Consider the following 16,663-nt stretch of genomic DNA (forward strand, 5'->3'; position numbering starts at 1 on the left):
ACTTAGCAGACTGAATGCTGCTGCAGACCAAATAAATCTGGCTTTGAGTGGGGCTGGACAAGTCCAGGACCAACACTCCCTTCAGCTTCAGGAGGCTTGAAGCCCAGAGCCTGATCAGGCTCATCAGATTTGAATAATGAGACCAGCCTGTGTCCCTCCCTCCCCCAAGAGGAGCTCTGGTCCCAGTCACTGATGCTGGGCAGACACAGACTTACTCTTTCTTATTTCCTCCCTTGACGCTGACACTATTTCCCTTCTTCACTTTCCCAGCATAAGGGAGAACGGGGATCATGCAACAAACCGTTATCAGGGCTACTCAGCTGAATTTGCTCTGGCCATGCCAGTGTCCCCTGCTGGGTTTTGCTACCCAGGAATGTTCGTGGGAGTGAGATTGAGTGGCACAAATAATCACCAAAAGCTACGTTTAGAACTGACCATGCAGCAAGTGAATCTGCTCGCACAGAGCTGTGCTCACGTAGGAGGGGACTGCACACTCACCTCCTCCTTGAAGAGAAATAGCACCATTGTTTGCCTGGGTCTGTCTGAGCTGCTCCCTTTAAGCACAAGCAGAGGAGAAATCCTGCTGTCATTATTTACGCCAGACTCCCACAGAATTCCTAGTGGGCTGGATTTTTTTAATGTATCCTCACTACTTAACCTTGAGGTAGGTCAAAATTCTACAGATGAGGAAACTGAGGTACAAAGGTCGGGGGCTTGCAGTTAGTCTGTGAGCCAGATTTAGCAGCCAAAGAATCCTGGGACCCAGTCCTTCTGTTAGGCCACCATGCTGAATACGTGTCAGACTCTCTTGCCTTTCTCATGCTGGGGTGTGTGTGTGTTTAATATAAATGATATATATATAGTGTGTGTGTGTGTGTGTGAGAATTTGCAAAGTGCTTTGAGATCCCCAGGTAGAAGGTGCTATGTATATGGCATTTTAGTTGTTATAAAACTAGATTAAATGCAAAACAATTGTTACCTTTGGAGAATTCAGACCGTTTCCCAAACATGTCTCCTCTTCCAAGGTGAGGCGGACAGGTGCCGAGTGAGCCTAGCCATAACACACTGATGCTGCACATACTCTCCGTGCGGTAATTTCAAAGCTTCATTGATGAAAGCCACTGCCTTGATTCTGCTCAGTGTCACTTGTTCCATGAAAATTTAATGGGCCCCAAGCTCTTGTAAATTGTTCTGATAAAAACTGATGACTGACAGCTTATGCCAGAGCTTGTCGAGGACAGAATTCTCCCTAGGGGGCGTTGTAGGTTGACAGGCAACTTCAGAGACGGCCTTTCAGCAGGGAGCTGAGCTGGTAAATTTATGTTGTGAGCTAAGCACCACTGGAAAAAATCCAAGTTCTCTTTAATTCCTTGGAAATAAAAGGAATACTTAATAGCCAACTGCTGGAGATACTAATCATGTAATTCCCTTGCCTGGTGCCAGATGGAGTCTGTGCTTTCAATTTCATGTTCCTGTGAATAACAGAGGTAGAGTGGACTGAATATTAAGGGTGTATATCAGCCTGCGGGTCAGGCAGGAGCCCTCAGAGCACTTTCACAGTTTATCTCATCAACCGTAATCTCTGTTAGACAGTACAGCCTGGCAGTAGTTCTGTTGTTTAATCCAGTCCATATGTATGTGCAGTGGAGATTGCTGCAGTAGTTCCTATTATCTTAGCGTTACTTGCAGTGAATCAGTGTAATCTGTCTATCAGCAGAGTTCATTGTCCTACACACTGGGCTAACCTGGTGCAGTAGGTTGGAAGGACTGCATCAGGAAACTTTATAAAGATTTTCCCCAGTGCACCCAGGCCGTGAGAGCTGGGTGAATACAGCATAAAAACTCCTGTGAATAAGGTTTGCTGCTGAATTCAGCTCAGCCGTGCTTTAAACAAGTGCTTAAATCCTTCCCTATTCAGGAAAGCAATGGGGCTTAAGCATGTGCTTAAAGTTAAACATAAGCTTAAATGCTTTCCTGAATAGGGATGCTTTCCCGACACACTCATCCAATCAGGGAGAAGTAACAATACCATGTGACTCGCATCATTCCCACTCAGCACAGATTGAATGGTGAATCTTTGTTGAGGATTTTTTGCTTTAGTCTCTACCCATGTTAAAAATCAGGGGAAAAAGGATTGTTTTTTGGGGAAAAAAAAAAGAATGAATTCGAGTTAGTTGCAACCTCAAACACAGGAACCACCGGGCTGGATCAGACCCAGGATCCACCTAGTCCAGTACATTGTCCCTGATAGTGGCCAGCACCAGATAAAGGTGGAAGCATGGCTTGCTCTTTCTGTGCCCTATTGAAATAATTCTCGATGTGCGTACGTATTGATAGGGGCACTAGACGTGGTCTGAAGTGAATGGATTGTGGGCTTGATCTTGCCAGGTGCTGAATTCCCTTCACCCTGCAGCAGCTTTCAGGATTAGGTCCTAGGGCTGCTTTTCCACCAGGCCATTGTTCAAAAGGAGCGGCAGCAGCCCGCCATTGTATTCCGGTTTAGGGGGCACAGGTTTTTCTCTCTCTGTGACAAAAGAGGAGCATCTGTTTTATCACATCCTGTAAGGTCATAACTCCAGCTGTGCAGCAGACAAGGAACCTTATTCTATTGACTATAAATATAACTTCCCAGAGGCCATGCTGATCTGGCTTTGCTTGATCAGCCTCTGCCGGTACTGGTCATTGAAAAACTTTGCTTCACCTTCTTGGTGCTTGCGTTCGTGTCTGATGTGACACGCCAGTCAGTGGTGTGGATGCTTGGCAGCTCTTATGCTCTGATCCCTGTGGGGACTGCTGCAAACCTTCACCTCTTCCTGCCCTCCTTACACCTGGCTGCTGGAGAGGGCCAAGAGGTCAGCTTGTACCCACAGGTTACCTGACCCACAGAAATGGAGGGATAGGTGATTGAGACCAGTTCTGAGACCTATCGGGCTCTGGGATCAATGGAAGCTTTCATAGTAGTGGGTGTTTGAGACTTTATAACTTGTAACAAGGCTCTTAATCAGTTTCTGTTCTCCACTCCATGCTACACACACACGTCTCCTCCTTATTTCATTTCTTCTAAATAGAGCTCAGCCAGTTTCTCTCCCCTCTGAGTGAAATCTCTTGTTTCCTGCCTTCTGGATGGCGTCTGGCTGCAGCAACGCTTCTCCTCTGCGCTCTGCAGCCCTCCTGCGAACAGTGTGATTTTCCTGTGTCAGATAGGTATCAAGAGGCTTTAATTACCTCAGCCTCTCTCATCTGAAATGTCTCCGGCTAGGCCCGAAGCCAGACCGCTAGTTCCATGACTGGCAGGACTGAAAGGCCCTGGAGTGGGCCTAGTTCTGCTGTGTCATGGTTAAGGCTACGATTTTGTCACAGAGGTCGTGGAAGTCACAGAATCCGTGACTTCCAGAGACCTCTGTAACTTCAGCTCATGGCCGCTGGGGAACTGTGGGGTACAAGGGACCCCCCGAACTCTGAGCCACCTCAGACATCTGGGGGACCCTGCAGCTTCTGGCCACTGCAGGCAGCGGGGCCCCTGGGAGCTCCAAACTGCCGGGGGCAGCAGGGTCTCTGGGAGCTGCCACAGGCAAGGCTCCCGGCGGGTGGGGGTGGCCCCCTCAGCTCCCAGCGGCAGTCCCTCTGAGCCATGGGCAGTGGGGGAACCCCGCAGCTCTGAGCTGGGGCCCCCCGTGGGAGCTGTGGGAACCCTGCAGCTCCCCATTTTGTCATGCATATTTTTAGTAAAAGTCTCGGATAGGGCTTCTGTGAATTTTTCTTTATTGCCCTTGACCTGTTCCGGGACTTCTTTACTAAAACTACGTGTGACAAAATCTTCGCCTTAGTCAAGGTGGCGGGGGCAACACCTGGAGCTGTGCACAGGACAGGCTGTTAGAATATGTGGCTCCATTGGCCAAAGCCCTCTTCTTTCCTTTAAGGGGGGAAAACAGTGATGTGCACAGCTGTGGAGACTTGTGCAGTCAGTGGGGTGCAGTGATGACCAGAGAGCATCTATCGGTGCTCCTGGCTGTGTGAGATCGGGAGTAGACTGCCTCCACCCAACCCCCACAGAACATCCCTGCTCAAAGTCCCTTTACTTTGGCTTTTGGTGGATGGTGGTTCGTTGTTCTGCCCTTCATGAATAGCTTAATCCCGCCTCTGTCAATCCCTATGGGAATAAACTCCACACTATTCCTTGGCCACAAAGCCCATTTCCTTCACCATATTCTCCCGTCCATCTCTCCTTGTTGCCCAGCGTGTTTGGACACAAGAAGCACAAAGTGGAGTAAGCCGTTTCGCTGGGTGGATAAATGGATGTTAAGTACATGCAGTACATTGGCTCGTTTCACTGTATGTAGCAATAGGATATCACAGTAAAGGCACGCTTCCGGGGCACAGCTGGTTTAAAAAGAACTGGGTATGGAACTAGCATTGACACAGCAGCAGTAAGGAATGAGTGAAATCAACTGTGAGTTATTGACACGGGCGAAGAATATCAGAGAGGAAACGGGAAAATAGCAGCATCTAATAATAATAATAAGTGGGCTCTTATATGGCGCTTTGCACTGGTAGAACTCCAGGTGCGTTGCAAAGGAGGTCCGCATCATTATCCCTATTTTACAGATGGGGAAACTGAGGCACAAAGAGGTGACGTGACTTGCTGAAGCTCACCCAGCAGGCCAGTGGTGGAGCCAAATTGCTTCTCTCCTAGCGCTCTATCCATGGGTCCACACTTCCCCTGTAATGTCGTTAGGTAACACTGCCTTTCATCTGGCTGTTGGAGACCAGAAATCTCCGTTTTAACCCTGTCTTGGCCACGCCGTCATCGGGTTATTCTCCTAACATTCCCCACTGTTGCTAGCTCTGGTGGAAGTGCTGGTATGGACTGGGCTCTGGGGGCTACCGGCAAGTTTGATCATAGTGTCACTAAGCCTGTTCTGAACTGGCCCACGCTAGTCCGCTCCCCTTTGCTGCCACCAATAGGACTGCAATGGTAGTAGCAAAGATGGGAAATTTGGGGAAAATGAATCTACTATAAACAGTCCACACTGTAAATGGGCACTCACAGGCCAGTCACTGAGTTGCTCTGTGCCTCATCGTCCCCATCAGTAGTACTGGTCCAGCTTTGCAATGCACTTTACTCCTCCCATCTGAGCATCTCAGTCTGTTGGCAGCTACTCTTGCTATACAGAAAGTGTTGGGAGGCTCTGGTACCTAGGTGACTGACTGGTCACTATGGCCCAGGTTTTAAGAACTATTTGATTTCAGTGGGAAGTAGGGGTGTAAACACCTTTCAGATCTGGGCCTGTGTGTGCAAATACATCCCCAGCTCAGTAAGCGGGGGCCCTGTTTTAGGAAACTTTGAGATGGGCTTTGAATTGAATTCTCGTGTACTCCCCCTGGATATATCCGAGCAGGGGATGGCCTTTGTGCTAATGCGATTTGTTGCGATGATGGCAGTTTAGGAGAGGGGTGGGTTCTCTTCCCTCTCTGAAAATAAAGGGGTTGAGCCAGGCACGCAGCTGGTGTCAATCAGTGGTACTCCACTGATGATTAATGGAGTCATGCTGACATGAGTAGCAATAGACAACACCACACACCAAATCCAGTGATTTTTCTCATGCCACTCGCTGATGTGCATGTTTCTGTCTCTTACCGATCAGCTGTCATGGCTCTGAAGTAGCCTTTGTCTACAGATTCTAAATGTCCCGTTTCGCCTCTAATCTTCTCTCCTCCTTGTAGGTGTAAAACGTGCCAATTCTGTTCAAGCTGCCAGGCCTCCTCCGGTGACTAGTCAGAGCTCTGCTGCTCAACCAGGTACACGTTCTGCTTTTACGTATTCTGGGTCTATTTGTGCCATGGAGGTGCTGGCCTGCATTGGGATGGTGCAGAATGGCTTCCCTGAGTGCAGGACTGTGCTTTGAAGACACTACTGATCACTGGGGTGGATCAGGGTTATCCCCCCAGTTACACACATGCATAGAGGTGTAATGGCTTTTCAAGTATCTCACCATGAACCAGTGCTGGAGCCCAAACCGTGACGTGGGAGCCAAGACTCCTGGATCACTGCTCTAACAACTCGCTGTTCCCACAGGGATGGCTTGGTACAGGCTGTGGTAGGCCCTTGTTTCCTGGGCCTGTGCCAAGAGGTGGAAAAGGTTGCATGCCCCATTCTCTCACTGCTGCTTGATCAATGGTAAAAATGATTCTGTTCCCAAGGACCGATGGGGGGTGGGGGAGAAGGGGGTTTTAATCACCTGCCCTTGAGGGGCCATTGGCTTTGCTGCCTGGTGCAGGATAACAAGATAACTGTTTTATACCACAGCTCCTCCAGTGGGTGGCAGACAAGAGCCCGGGCCCGCTGGGAGATATCCAGAAAGACAAGGTAAAGAATCTCAGTGGGTCCCCATCCACTGTAACGCACTGACTTGGGATCACACGGTTTCCTGCTCTGAGAGAGGTTCCTGTCCTTATGTCAAAATGCTTCAAAAGGGTGACAAAGCAGGTGACAGAGTTAATGGAAAACATGGAGATTTTTGGAATGAAAATATCATTCAGAGCAGAATGAATCCAGGCTATTGCACCTAAACTGTCTCTTCTGCAGCTTTCCCTTCTGGTCTCTGGTATTTAACAAACACCATTTCAGATGTTTCCATATTGTAAATGGCCTGATCTCTGCATCAGGGCAAGAAATTCTTCTAGCCTAGTGACCTGTTGGTGTGGTTACTAGTGAGCCCGTAAAGATAAATGGCTTAGAAAAGGTGGATTAATGGTGGCATCGGGAGCAGATCGCTCTCCCTCTTTGTTTAGTCTGTGTGCCTCACTGGTGCCTCTCTCTGTGTGGCTCCTATTTCTTTCATTCTTCACCGTAATGATGGATTGAATTGCTAAGTCTCTGCCAACGTTAATTGACAGGCCAGGTCAGGGGACTCGCTTTCTGAGCAATTTTGCAGGTTATGATTTATTTAAAGCTTTGCTTTTCCTCTTAGAAGGCCAAATTCTGCTTTCATTTACCCTGGTGTAAATCTGGAGTGACTACTGATGTCAATGGGGTAACCTGATTTGCACCTGAGGAACTGAGAATAGAATTTTGCCCGTGTAGTATTAAAAATAAAATAAATGCTCAAATTAAAATGAATGTCGTCTTTCACCTTCCCTTCCTGGGGAAACAAGCTGTGCCACATTTGAATTTCAGGATGTTAATTATAAGCATTCAGTTCCATCTCCTCTATTAATTCACATTAACTAGGTGCTGCCGTATTCCCCTCAGGCTTTCATTCCAAGATCTGAGAGTAAAAGTGGGTTAGCTATCTGTTTCCGAGCTTTCAGATTTTCCTTGACTGAGTCCTTTGTATTTGGGGAATTCTGACTCAGCAAAAGGTTGGGTTGAAATGTAGCATCTCCATCACTTACGGCTTAACCCCCCGGCAAGGAAACTGAGAAGCCCGTTATGTAGAGATCACCTGATAAAAAAGCAAAACCCCTCGCAAGTGCATTATGCAGAAGCATAAAGGGCCCCAGTTACGGCTTCCATGGAGCACAATGGGGTAAGAAATAATCCAGGATGAAGTTCATTTGTCGCTCACCATGGATTTCCTCCCTTCTTAATTTACGAGCTGAATCAGCTGTAAGCCAAGCACCCATCTCGACCAATTGCCGTGGCCATGCTCACGCCCCTTTGTTTTATTCGGTCCTTATGGCACTTCCATCCTTTCGGTATCTGAGCACCGAAGTGCTTGGGGCAGATTAGAAGCCAGGTCACCTGACTCTCAGGCCTGTATTCTAGGCAGTAGACCATGCTACCTCCTTTTTGTGTTTGCTTTCAGCAGGAGATATGTTTCCCCCAAGCCTCCATGTGAGTAAAACACAACGTAAAGCTCACCCACTTGGGTATTGGCACCCCCACAAGCATGGGTATAGTATACATAAGGCACAGAAGTCGAGCAGAGTTTTCCCCAAACTCCTTTGCACATCACGGGTTCCCCCTTCTGCCTAGCAATTTGAGGGGGAAAGTGTCGGTATAAACGAGGGGCAATCCCATAGAATGTGGAACGTCAGATTTGCTTACGCAAATAAGAACATAGGAGTGGGCATGCTGGATCAGACCAATGGTCCATCTTCTGTTGGTGGCCAGTGCCAGATCATAGAATCATAGAATATCAGGGTTGGAAGGGACCCCAGAAGGTCATCTAGTCCAACCCCCTGCTCAAAGCAGGACCAATTCCCAGTTAAATAATCCCAGCCAGGGCTTTGTCAAGCCTGACCTTAAAAACCTCTAAGGAAGGAGATTCTACCACCTCCCTAGGTAACGCGTTCCAGTGTTTCACCACCCTCTTAGTGAAAATTTTTTTCCTAATATCCAATCTAAACCTCCCCCACTGCAACTTGAGACCATTACTCCTCGTTCTGTCATCTGCTACCATTGAGAACAGTCTAGAGCCATCCTCTTTGGAACCCCCTTTCAGGTAGTTGAAAGCAGCTATCAAATCCCCCCTCATTCTTCTCTTCTGCAGGCTAAACAATCCCAGCTCCCTCAGCCTCTCCTCATAACTCATGTGTTCCAGTCCCCTAATCATTTTTGTTGCCCTTCGCTGGACTCACTCTCCAATTTATCCACATGCTTCAGAGGGAGTGAACAGAACAGGGCAATTCTGAGCTGCTGGCAGTTGGTGGTTTAGGGACACCTAGAGCGTAGAGTTGTGTCCCTGACCCTCTTGGCTAAGAGCCATTGATGGACCTATCCTCAATGAACTTACACAGATCAAATCATCACAACAAGCAATAGGTTCGAAGTGGCAGCAGAACCGCTGCTAGATCTGTGTCACCGTCGCCATAGAAAGGATTCCAGTTCATCTCATGTCTCAAACACACCAAAACCAAGCTACTGGTGTGGTTTTCAAACCCGTGGGTAGCCAGACTGGCAGTAGGTGGCAGAACCTTTCTTGGCGGGTGAATCCGTATAGGGCAACAAACTTAAAAATGATTAAATGCTTTTTAGCATAATAAGGCCATGAGAAGATCCCTCCCTTTTATGAAGGAGTCCACGGAATAAGCTTGAGATGCACTTGTCTAGTGGGTAGGAGAAGCAGAGGGAAGAGGAATTTAAAATTGATAACAAGATCCAATGGCTAGAAGTTGAAGCTAGACAAATTTCAGACAGCAAGTAAAGCGTAAATGTAAGTGAGGGTCATTAACTGTTGGATCAGCTTACCAGGTATTGTGGTGGATTCTCCATCACTGGCAAGTTTTAAATCAAGATTGGATGTTTTTCTGAAAGATCTGCTCTAGCTCAATCAGGAATTATTTTGGGGCAGTTCTCTGGCCTGTTATCCAGGAAATCAGACTAGATGATGACCGTGGTCCCCTCTGGTCTTAGAATCTCTGAATCTATGAAAATCAAGTAGGATCACAAACTGTGCAGCTCCAAATCCCAGGTGCCTAAAACTGGCCTAGCTGAACTTTCAGACATGAATAACATTCCTCTCCAGTGCTGCACCCCATCTCATCGGGATCTGTATGTTCAATGCCTGTTTTCTTTTGCACAGTGAGCCAGTCAACCGGCCCTCCCCAGACAGACCCGGCCTATTCAGCAGCAGCACCCAGGGATGAGAGAGGAGGTGGTGGAGGTTACTCAATGCCTGCGGCCAGAGAGGAGAGGGCTATGCGCCAGCCTGCCCCATATATGCAAGCCGCCGCCCCAGCTGCACCTGCACGTCCGCTCCCGCCGCCTCAGGACGACGAAGAGGATGAGGCCAACAGCTATGATTCTGATGAAGCAAGTAAGTAGCCTGGTGTCGTACTGTCCGGCTCCGATACAGATGGGTTGTTTTGAGCCACGTAAGAAAAGTAACAAATCTTGGGCCAGATCCTGAATATCTGAGGACCGGCTTTTCCCTCTGGCTTCAGCAGCGCTCAGTGCCTCTTGAACGTCGCCCCTTGTTCAGAGGGTCAGTGGAGGTGGCTCAGAGGGCTGCGTTGTGGGAATGTGACTATAAATTTGAGGTCAGCAGGTCCCTGCAAAGTGCACCTTGAGCGAAACTGTTCTATTTTTTATGTCGCCTTATACTCCCGTTTTATCTTTGGCAAAAAACGGGAACGCTGTCCTTTTTAAGTGACTGCAGCTTTGATCCTCTGAGGCTCATGTCATGTTCCTGGCATCCACTAAGTGCTTTTAATACTTGATAAATAAGTAATCAGGGAGGGAATTGTGCTATTTTGTGACTCCATTTCTCTCTGACTGAAAATAACAAACCATCTCCAAAAATTCAGCGTTCGAGTTGAATAATTCATCCTGTTAGGAAGGAGCCCAAGGGTCTAAGTGGCAACTTCATGCGACTTGGTTTTAAACCTTGAAAAAGGGGAAAGTCAAAAATTGAACTGCTAATGTAGAGCCCCGTTAAAGGCACAGTATTTGCAGAGGCTGAGAGGAGAATCTGGCTCTGACCTAGAGCTAGATCCTGCAAACTTTCCTCATGGGGCAAGCCCATTGATTTCGACATGGCTTGCAGGATCAGAGTCCAGATTTTTAAAGGTAGGTAGGTACCTAAGTCTATGGCCCCAGAACCTTAGTTTATTTTACTCTCTCTAATATATGCCATTCTGTAGCATGTGTGTAAATGCACATGTCTACATGCGTACGCATATGAGAAGACATTCAGGTGAAGCCTCTATTTTTCTTTAGCTGCAGGAAATGCCAATAGACAGGTCCATCCGTATAAAGGAGAGATCCTTGTGGTTTCAGTACTTCTGCACTAAGATTCTCCCCCCCGCCCCATCCTAATTCATGAGCTTACTGGCCATAAGAGTGAAGATCAGGAACTCCAAGAAGGCATCACTTCATGTTTCAATCCTTTTTCTGAGGAGAAAGACAAGGGTGGTTAGGAACCACGAGACAGTCCATAAATATTAGGCAGAGAGGAAAGTGGCCATGAGGAAATTTAGTACAGTGGGATCCCGTGTTTAACATTTCCTCTCTCCAGTCAAATTTGGGTGAGCACCCAATGCAGTGAGTGTGCAGAACCCAGGCTGGAAACAACATGAAACTTGGGGTGATCGGCAGTCTCTGCTCACTTGGGAGAAGCTGCTGAAGTTCAGGGCTAACATGCACTAGCAGGTCATATAAAGATGTGGTCTGCATTGTGCAGCTGCTTTGCTCCTTTAATAGGTCTCGCTTGTGCTGTCATCTTCTTGTTTGCATGCTGAGCACTAAACTCTGCTAAAACTCTCAGTGACCCCTCCCCTGTGTTCCAGGTAAACGTTTGCATAGCTCTGTCCTGATAATGTTCTGACTACTGTAGCTCCTGAATTTGGCCAGGAGATGCTGTGATGAGAGGTTAGTTGGTGACTGTGTGTAATAATGGCTGCAGTGTTTGAAATGCCCTCTAAATTTGTGCACACAATTTTTCATCTGCAGTCACAAGAGCAAAGGGGAACAGCCTCTAATGACCTGGTCTGCAGGCTTATCCTTCACAGTCCCAGTGAATTGTGCCCATAGTCAATTCCGGATGTTAAATTAGAAGCTAAAATGTATTGCGTGTCATAATGCTGTAGGTTGACGTCTTCATGATGTGATGCAACATGGTTGCCCTGTACTCCAAGAGGTTTGGGCTCTCTATGATGATGGAATGCCCCTTGGCAGAGCAATGCTATCCTTTTAGGAGACAGCAGCCAAGGTCACGGTCAGCAATTTAAAATGGTGTCTCTGCCTGGGGTAAGTTTTGGGAGGAGGCTTGCCAGGCAAATGACAGGTCAGAACGCTTTGGATGAAGTGAGATTTTATTGCGATGCTTGGTGAGGGCACTGGGAGACCCAGTTCAAGCCCTTGCTCTGACTGAATTGGGGTGGTCTGGGATGAAAAACTCCTTTGAATCAGGCAGGCAGGGACTTTAAACCTGGTCTCCTCTCCCCCCACCCTCACGTTTTTGTGAAAACGTTCAAAAGATTTTCTTGTTCCAACGTGGAATGAAAAGAAATTTCGGAACCTCGGGAGTTGCCATGAAATGGAATTGTCGTCCGCTGTCAGCTCTCACTGGCATGGCAGAGTGCTCAGTGGACTATGCGGACACCCTCCCTTCCTTAGCGCTGCTCTGCCTTTGGGGCTAGGAGCTGCCAGGGTTTCATATTGGTATCACTCGGCTGCGTGGATGAAATATCTCCAGTGGCTTTGTTCTTAATAAAACCATCTCTTACCTTTCCCTCTCCCCTCTTGCTAATTAGCCACGCTGGGGGCGCTGGAGTTCAGTCTGTTGTACGACCAGGAGAAGAGCTCTTTGCACTGCACTCTCATCAAAGCAAAAGTAAGTGCACCCTTGGAACAAAATAAAATGACTTAAGAGTAGGCCGGCCGGCAGGGTCTGATCCGTTATCCTTGGCCCCTGCTCATTCTATGTACACAGGACATTGTCCTCCCCTGGAAGAGCGTATTTCAGAAACGCCTCTCTCTGTTTTCATATGCTTCCCAAGACCCAGTCTGGTTTCCACCTAACTGAACGCAATGGAACTGAAGCTAGTTCTGCCGCCATCTCTCCCCCCGCAGCCAGGCGACCCATGCAGGCGTTACTAACAAGGATGTGTGATCTCCATTTCTGTAATAGCTGGGTGCTGGAGGTAACAATAATTCCCTTAAGGGTGAGGTGTAGGATTCTCTGCCCTTCCAGCTCGCTGCAGACTTGGGAGGAGGTAGGACTGCATTGGGCACGTCTAAGGTTCCTTCCAGCGCTAGAGCACCGACTGGCTCTAGAGAGACTCCCTATTCCAAGTGTAGGGAACGTTTTGGAAAACTCTGCTGTCTCTAAAAGTGGCAGAAGTGTTTTTTTTCCCAGTGTAGGAGACATAAGTGAGCCCCTGTTCTGCCACCCAGGAAAAGGCAGATGGGAGGGTCTTGTATCGCGCCCTAAATGGTAGCAAGGCACGGGCTCAGTCTGATGGTTAGTGGTAGCAAACTCTCCTGCGGAAGGCCCTCCTCCATAAACAGTCTGTCCCTGGAGACAGCAAGTTACAGCGTGGGTTTCATCATCTGCTCTCGCGTCCCCCTCGCATGCATCTGCTGCAGTAGACTTGGGTAGGCAGGATAGCTAAGCCACAGCGACTTAAGGCCACCAGGTCCTTGAATAGGCCGTTTCCCATGTGATGTGTCTCTGAACTGGAATCCCTTTGCTGGGGTATGTTGTTAGGAGATGGATGAGAGGAGGTTATTTCTTGCAGCAGTTGAGCAGATAATGGAGACTTGAGCCATCTTCAGAGGCCACATGCCAGGAGCTGGCATCACATGTTTGACTGGAGCCTAGCTGAAGGCAACCTATGCCTGAGTGTGCAGATGCGTGTTCTGGATAGGAGTGCATCCGAGCGGCTGAGTGCGCTGTAATTACCCACCAGCTTGCTCAGGTTAATTGATTTCCCACAGCCATCTCACGGGGTTATTGGGGTTACTTCTGCCCATGTGCAGCGGGTTGATTATAGCAACTGTAACCAGGACAGTTACTTGAGTTACGCTGAAGATAATTGGTGTAGTTAATTCCATCTCCTTTAACCACCTGCAACAGCCATTAGTACCAAGGCTCTCAGAATTGAGCAGGGGCCTTGCAGAGATGTCAGCAGACAAAGTTAAGATGTCAGCCCTTTATTTCCAGGATTCCTGTTTGTAATGGTTCAGTCGACTTGCCATTTCTGTTCATGCGATCAGGCAAAATCAGCAACGTTTAGCTGCCATTGAGTGTATGTGCAATGAAACCCCAAGCTACAGCACTGTGAGCAATGTCTGGCTAGGTCCTAAAACTCTACTTTCATTCTTGTTAAAATCGCAAAGCAGAGAAGTCCACAAAATCTCTGAATTTAACAGCACAGATTCAGGTCTGAATCCAGAATTTGTTCCCGTCACTAGGTAACACCACCGCCCGCTGACATTCACAGATACCGTACCTGACTGCCCGGTGCGCCCACAGCACTTGTATCGTATCTAGTCAGAGCAGGTGATGTCAGGCTACCCGAAGTACAGCAAATGAATCAATGCTGCCATTCCTCAATATTGCCTGATGGGAACGGGCTGCACCCTGCAGTGACAATTCCCCAAACCTCAGATCTGACCAACAGTCTGATTTCCCATAGCAGTGAACATCTCAGACTGAAACACCTGACTCAGCACTTCTAGAAGATCAGGCCCCTTTTAAGGTGCCTTGAGGTGGGCACCCAAAATCCCGAGTCATGTGGGAAAATGTAGGCCCAAGTGCTTTCTGCTGCAGCCAGCTGTGTTTCAGTGGTTTGTGGTGAGGTCATAGGATGGACTTGTATCCCTAGTGCCTTGAGAAACAGAGGTAAAGTCCTGAAGCCTAATGCGCCTCCCTGGGTAGAACCCTGGTAGGTCCCACTGAAGGTAACTGGGGATCCTGCAGGCCTGAGGGGAAAGTGATGTTCACATTTCACCAGTTCTGTAGGGTGAATGCCATTGAATGCTCGAATTCCTGCAGGAGGTACCGCTGTCCTGTAGAGAAGGCTGGTAATTCCAGTGTGTAGACGTGCTGGTGGTAGAGAAGTGTGCAGAATTTTCCACTTTGAAAATGCCAACGTGCACCTCTGAACATGCCTCATCTTCTACTGCGTCCCAGCTTCCCGTGCATTCGCTCTCTCTGGAAGAGCTCAATCCTCTTAAGTGTTCAGGAATGACTTTCTGGATGAAGGAGGTCTCTCCTCTTTGTGCTAAACATGCTGCCCCAGCGGTGTCATTTCAGGCTAGCTCTTCAGCAGCTCCGACCCTTTCGTAGGGGATGAAGACGTGAAGGCAAACCTTTGCTTCTTGAATGTGAGTTGGGAAGCTGGCTGGGGATAATGCAGACCTGTCCGTTAGGTTGCACAAGACTCAAACACAATGTGAGCAAGTCGATAGCAGAAAGTAGCATTGGTCTGATATTTAGAAGCTGAATTTGAAGTGTTGGTTCAGGGTTGGGACTGTTCCGCTTATTCAGAACAAAGAGCCTTGATTTATTCACCACATACCTTCCGTTCCTTTTATTAATTTATAGCTCGTAATAAACTATTGCTAAATCCTTCCCCTCAGTGCATTTAAAGATGGCTAACCCCCTTCATTATCTTTTAGGGTTTAAAACCAATGGACTCCAATGGTTTAGCTGATCCTTATGTAAAGTTGCACCTATTGCCAGGAGCCAGTAAGGTAAATATCTATCAATTAATTTGCTTAACTCTGTTACATTGAAACAGTGAACAAAAATATTACGGTACTGCTTTAGAGTGGAGATTTTTCCAAAGGACTGAGATGGCCAATTCCCATTAAAATTAATAGGAGCTAGACATTCAAATCCTCTAGGCTGCTTTGGAAATCTCAATTCACAGGCCTAAATATATTCCACATGGAGAGAAAAATCTCCAATGCTGCGTTAATCCTGAGTACTGATACTTTTAAAACTGAAAATAACAATAGCGTGGAAGGAACAAGAGCAGGTCTCAAAGGCAGCTGCTCTATTGTTGTTTGGAAATTTGCCTTGGTCTCTCACCTCTGATTTCTGTACACGGTTGCTCCTTGCCGTTATCTAGTATGTGACCTGCTCAAGAAAATGAAGCCTTGGGCCAAGCAACCTTCCTGACACCTGTGTCTCTTAGGATGAATGGTGCTTTTGTAGACGCTGTGCTGTAGGTCCTGGAAAATCGGAAGTGTGAAACCTACCATAACTCAGTAGAGACGAACTGCACTAAATGGTCCGCTATTCCCCAACTCTCTCAGGAGCTCACACAGGCCTTCTAGGACATTGCCTGTGTGATGGCTGCTCACCAACATTCAGAAAAAAGATGCTTTCTGGGGTCCACCCAAGAGATGACTGATCTGAACACCCCTTAACACCGCTGATGTTCATACCTGGATGCAAACAGATGGGATTGGCTCAGTGGGCTGAACTAAAACCCCAGAGCTGAGAACACTTGTTGTGTTGGAGAAGTTTGAATCCGATTATTTTTTAATCATGTTGATTATGGTGATGCCTAAGGACCCACCAAGAGCAGAGCCCGTGGTGGGAGGCCCTGTACTAACACACAACAGCAGAGCATCTCTTCCCTGGACAGTTTGCAGTAATACTCCTTGCATTGGCTGCTTCTGCAGCTGCTCCTACCAGCTGGAATCTCTGACAGGTTCTTCTCAATCTGGATCTGGACTTTTCTTTGTCTCAGAGCCAGCTCTAGTCTTTTTCTTCTCCCTTGGCACATGAACACAATCAGTCCAATTAAGCTTATTTACACACTGTGTACCAAGCAGGATCCTCCTCCACCTGATGACTGGCTTCTGATGCGCTCATTGCTGTTAAATAGGACCTTTCCCTTTGTCCCATTGAAGTTCATTTTGTTATTAGTGGAGAAAAGTGCTTATTATTGTAAGGATATCAGCATCTCCTTAATTTTGGATGGAAATGAATAGGACACTGGTGAATGGGGAGTGGAATAGCTCAGCCTGGTGGTCTTTGTTAATGGATGAGCGCTCCCCGATTTCTGAGAGAGGGTGTTTTTTCATATTGCCTTCAGTTTTGCATTTTTCACAGCAGCCTTGCAGAAGCAAGCAGCGTACAGGACATCTCGAAAGACTAATACCTAGTTAATGAGCACAGAGACGCTTCAGAGAAGGTGACATTGTTAATACAATGCAAAACATCTGACACAAAATCTAATTATTACTGGAGTTTGAAAG

The 16,663-nt window shown here is 47.6% G+C and overlaps 1 protein-coding gene across 15 annotated transcripts in view; it reads left to right on the forward strand.

The window, feature by feature from the left end:
* Positions 1-16,663, forward strand: part of RPH3A (rabphilin 3A) — a 109,619-nt gene that overhangs the window by 75,375 nt on the left and 17,581 nt on the right. For all 15 annotated transcript variants that reach the window (XM_073312415.2, XM_073312418.2, XM_073312421.2 and 12 more), the window contains 5 exons: positions 5,725-5,799; positions 6,308-6,367; positions 9,528-9,761; positions 12,199-12,278; positions 15,071-15,145. In XM_073312415.2, the coding sequence (XP_073168516.1) occupies positions 5,725-5,799; positions 6,308-6,367; positions 9,528-9,761; positions 12,199-12,278; positions 15,071-15,145 (524 nt within the window). The remainder of the gene's footprint in view (positions 1-5,724; positions 5,800-6,307; positions 6,368-9,527; positions 9,762-12,198; positions 12,279-15,070; positions 15,146-16,663) is intronic.

The sequence above is a fragment of the Lepidochelys kempii genome, chromosome 15 (assembly GCF_965140285.1).
Source record: "Lepidochelys kempii isolate rLepKem1 chromosome 15, rLepKem1.hap1, whole genome shotgun sequence".
Lineage (NCBI taxonomy): Eukaryota > Metazoa > Chordata > Testudines > Cheloniidae > Lepidochelys > Lepidochelys kempii.